The sequence below is a fragment of the Eucalyptus grandis genome, chromosome 11 (assembly GCF_016545825.1).
Source record: "Eucalyptus grandis isolate ANBG69807.140 chromosome 11, ASM1654582v1, whole genome shotgun sequence".
NCBI lineage: Eukaryota > Viridiplantae > Streptophyta > Magnoliopsida > Myrtales > Myrtaceae > Eucalyptus > Eucalyptus grandis.
The window spans coordinates 21,340,973-21,344,304 of record NC_052622.1 but is presented as its reverse complement, the minus strand read 5'-3'; the positions used below and the strand labels follow the sequence as shown (position 1 = coordinate 21,344,304).

At 42.5% G+C, this 3,332-nt stretch overlaps 1 protein-coding gene across 1 annotated transcript; it reads right to left on the bottom strand.

The window, feature by feature from the left end:
- Positions 1–605: 605 nt before the first annotated feature.
- Positions 606–2,620, bottom strand: LOC104425340 (protein SRG1). Its single transcript, XM_010038026.3, has 3 exons — positions 2,285–2,620; positions 1,487–1,734; positions 606–1,388 (listed from the first exon to the last, which is right to left on the bottom strand). The coding sequence occupies exons 1-3, from the start codon at positions 2,570–2,572 to the stop codon at positions 1,013–1,015; spliced, it is 912 nt and encodes a 303-aa protein (XP_010036328.2). The 5' UTR covers positions 2,573–2,620; the 3' UTR covers positions 606–1,012.
- Positions 2,621–3,332: the final 712 nt, after the last annotated feature.

Below are 3,332 nucleotides of genomic sequence, written 5' to 3'. Positions count from 1 at the left end.
AGATTGAAGAACAAGGAAGGAAGCTAAAACGTTACTTAGAGCAGCGTCTTCACAACAAAAATTAAGCAGCCCATTCAGATCCTCCTACAATCTGGAATTTCTAATGTCTTATTTGAAGTCAACCTCGTGCTCTGAGAGTCAGATATGTGCCATCCGGATGCACAATAGGAGGAAGAATTCAACTCCAGAGCATTTGGCCTTCACCTTTCACTGTCGTACTTCAAAGAAATCAGATTCAAAGTTCTCAGTCTTGACTAGAGAGATTGAGTTCTATGGTCAAAACTTGCAGTTGCAGTTCTATCAATTGTTGGTTAAGTTTGGAAATCAGATAGTACTTTTACTCAATCTTACTAGAAATAAATTTGATGACAGTTGGAATTTCTATATTCATGTGTTGTCATACTATGGAGAAGGTATTTTGTTCTTTTATTGTATCATGTTGCAGTTAACAGTAGAGCACCCAGCTAATCAATGACAAGATTTGTTAAAATCTGTACATAAATGTTGTTGAGATTCATACTACACGAGTATCATGATTCTCTCATCACAAGATGTGAGCCATGCAATTGAGATGTAAAATAGCTTCTAAAGCACTTTGACTATTGACCCTACAAGTAATATGCTAGTTTAGAATAAAATCATGAAATGACTTGGATCAGTTGTTTGATCTACCATTACAATTTACATACTAATAGTTCTTTATGGAGTAAACAAAATGTAACAATAGGTGGAACAACCTGAATTCATATTCTTGACACACAATAAAAGAAGATGAAATGAAAGAACACATCAGTTCAGCATCTACAGCTTGAGGGTACTGATGAAAGGAGCCACATCATCAAGCTTGCGGTTGTAGAAGCGTTGCAAGTATTCAGAGTGTGAAAGGGTTTGGAAGAGAGGAGTGAGTCCAGTGGCTGCGAGGAGCTGTGGAGATGGTCCAACTGGAAGAGAGGGGCTGGGATAGCAGAAGGTCACTATGGACACCCTCTCCTTCTCTTTGTTCACCACCGCTCTATGATCTGGTGCTCTGTATGTGCCGTTGCTGTAAATCTCCATGATTTTGACCTAAGTTCACGACTATGCTGCCAGGAACGGGTGGAACTGTGACCCAGCGGCCATCCCTGCTGATGACCTGAAGGCCAGGCATGTTGCCGCACTCCATCAACATGGTGATCCCTGAGTTGTCAGAATGTGGCGATAGGCCCATTGCCCTCTCAGGTTCCGGGCATGGTGGGTAGTAATTCATCCTGACCTCATACCTCCCTTCCCAGAAACTTTTCATCAACAACTCCAGTTCACCTTCATGAATCCCCAGTGCCATTCCAATATACTTTACTACCGCCACAGCCACTTTCCTCAAATCTTCACTGTATTTATCTAGTGCTATCCTGATAGATTAGGTATTCATAGTCACCATCATTTGCTTAGCTTAGCTTACTAGAAATGCACAAACATGATAGAAACCCAAAAGATGGAAATAAATTGCCTGAATTCTGGGGGATTTTGTGGCCACAGTTCGAGATCTCTTGCATGAGAAGGGAGGCATTTGAGGAAGATCATGTCATTCCAATCCAGCTTCTGCTCGTGAGAGGTGACGAAAGCCTGCCCATAACCTTCGAGACTTCCTGGTCTCTGTGCCGACTTTTGCTTCTCATGGTAAGGCAGTTTGAAGAAACCGGGCACGTTTTCCTTCATCAGCCACATCCCTTCATCCGACACTTCATGGTTCACTAACTGCACATTGATGGCAACCTCACAAACTTCTGCTTTTTGAAATTCAACCCCATTCCCATGAAGATATGATACTGATTCTTTTATTTTAGGAGACAATGGTTCATAGCATAAACGGAGATAATGCTGATCAGTGAAACGATGTTAGTCATGTTTCCAAGAGATCATTTCAATGGATTCAAACTTGATAACCATATCATCAGCATGAAACGACTCACCAACATGACCAACTCATTTAGACACAAAATAGAGTAACACAGGTGGGAATCCACATGCTGGATTGGATACAATAATCAACCATAGATGAGATCACCCGGAAAGCTTTGGAACAGTGTGGTTAACCCCGTTTTGTATTAGCACGTAAATTGAGCAGTGAAAAGGAATGACATTTAGATACTTCATTCGATATATACAGGTAAAATTCTGCAGGTGTACTGTCTGAACATAACTGGATCAGATGGCATTAAGTTCTTGGTTTAAACTTGATTATGCAGTAAAAAGAGTGGGTGTCGTAGCAGTAGGTAATTAAGCTAATGATCAAGTAGAAACCAACCAGGAAGAGACCCCATTGGTGGCAGGCAGAGTGAAGGTTGTGGAGCTCGGTGGATTGAGAAGAAGGGTCCATCAGCTTTCCCAGGTCGATGCAAGGTAAGCCCTGCGATGACTCCGACGAATGATCAGCGGGCGCCACGTCATCGCGGACGTACCTTGGAGGCAAAGCATCCGGCTGTCCCTGCCTCACCAGCTCTTGCACGCTCGGCACTGGCAGAGACCATTCCAAGTTCACCCTCTCCTCCTCCATTTGCCTCTTCTCTGATCTTCCCAGCCCCATTTCCTGCATTGCCGGCTCATATCTACGTTGACTTTTTCATGCATTCCCTTTCGGGCGACAACGACCAGTCAGCGGTCAAAATTTGGATTTCTCCTCCTCCATTTGCCTCTTCTCTGATCTTCCCAGCCCCATTTCCTGCATTGCCGGCTCATATCTACGTTGACTTTTTCATGCATTCCCTTTCGGGCGACAACGACCAGTCAGCGGTCAAAATTTGGATATCTCCTCCTCCGTTTGCCTCTTCTCTGATCTCCCCAGCCCCATTTCCTGCAATGCCAGCTCATATCTACGTTGACTTTTTCATGCATTCCCTTTCAGGCGACAACGACCAGTCAGCGGTCAAAATTTGGATAGATTGGACCATCTCCAAATGCACACCGTTCAAATGAAACTGAGAAAACAAACCAAAAAGAAAAAATGAAACTGGGAAAGTATGGTGAGAGGGCGACCTCTAGCTACATACGCCAAATTCATTTAAGATTTTTTTTTTTACCATAATAGTCTTTAACTCTTAATGCTTCCCGTATTACTTGCTAAGACCCAAAGAATAATCTCGAGAAAAATCTCTTCATGAATCAAACTCTATTACACTCTTTTCTAAGTGCACTTTGGTGTTGGGTATTGACCATATCGGCCAATTTCCATCTATATGTGATCTGATTTCGTAAATATGTAGTTTGACGACAAACTAGTGTCGAGATTCCTATGTGCCATCGTGGATACAATATGGACAATGAGAAAGGAATCATTTTTTGGGAAAAAAAATTAC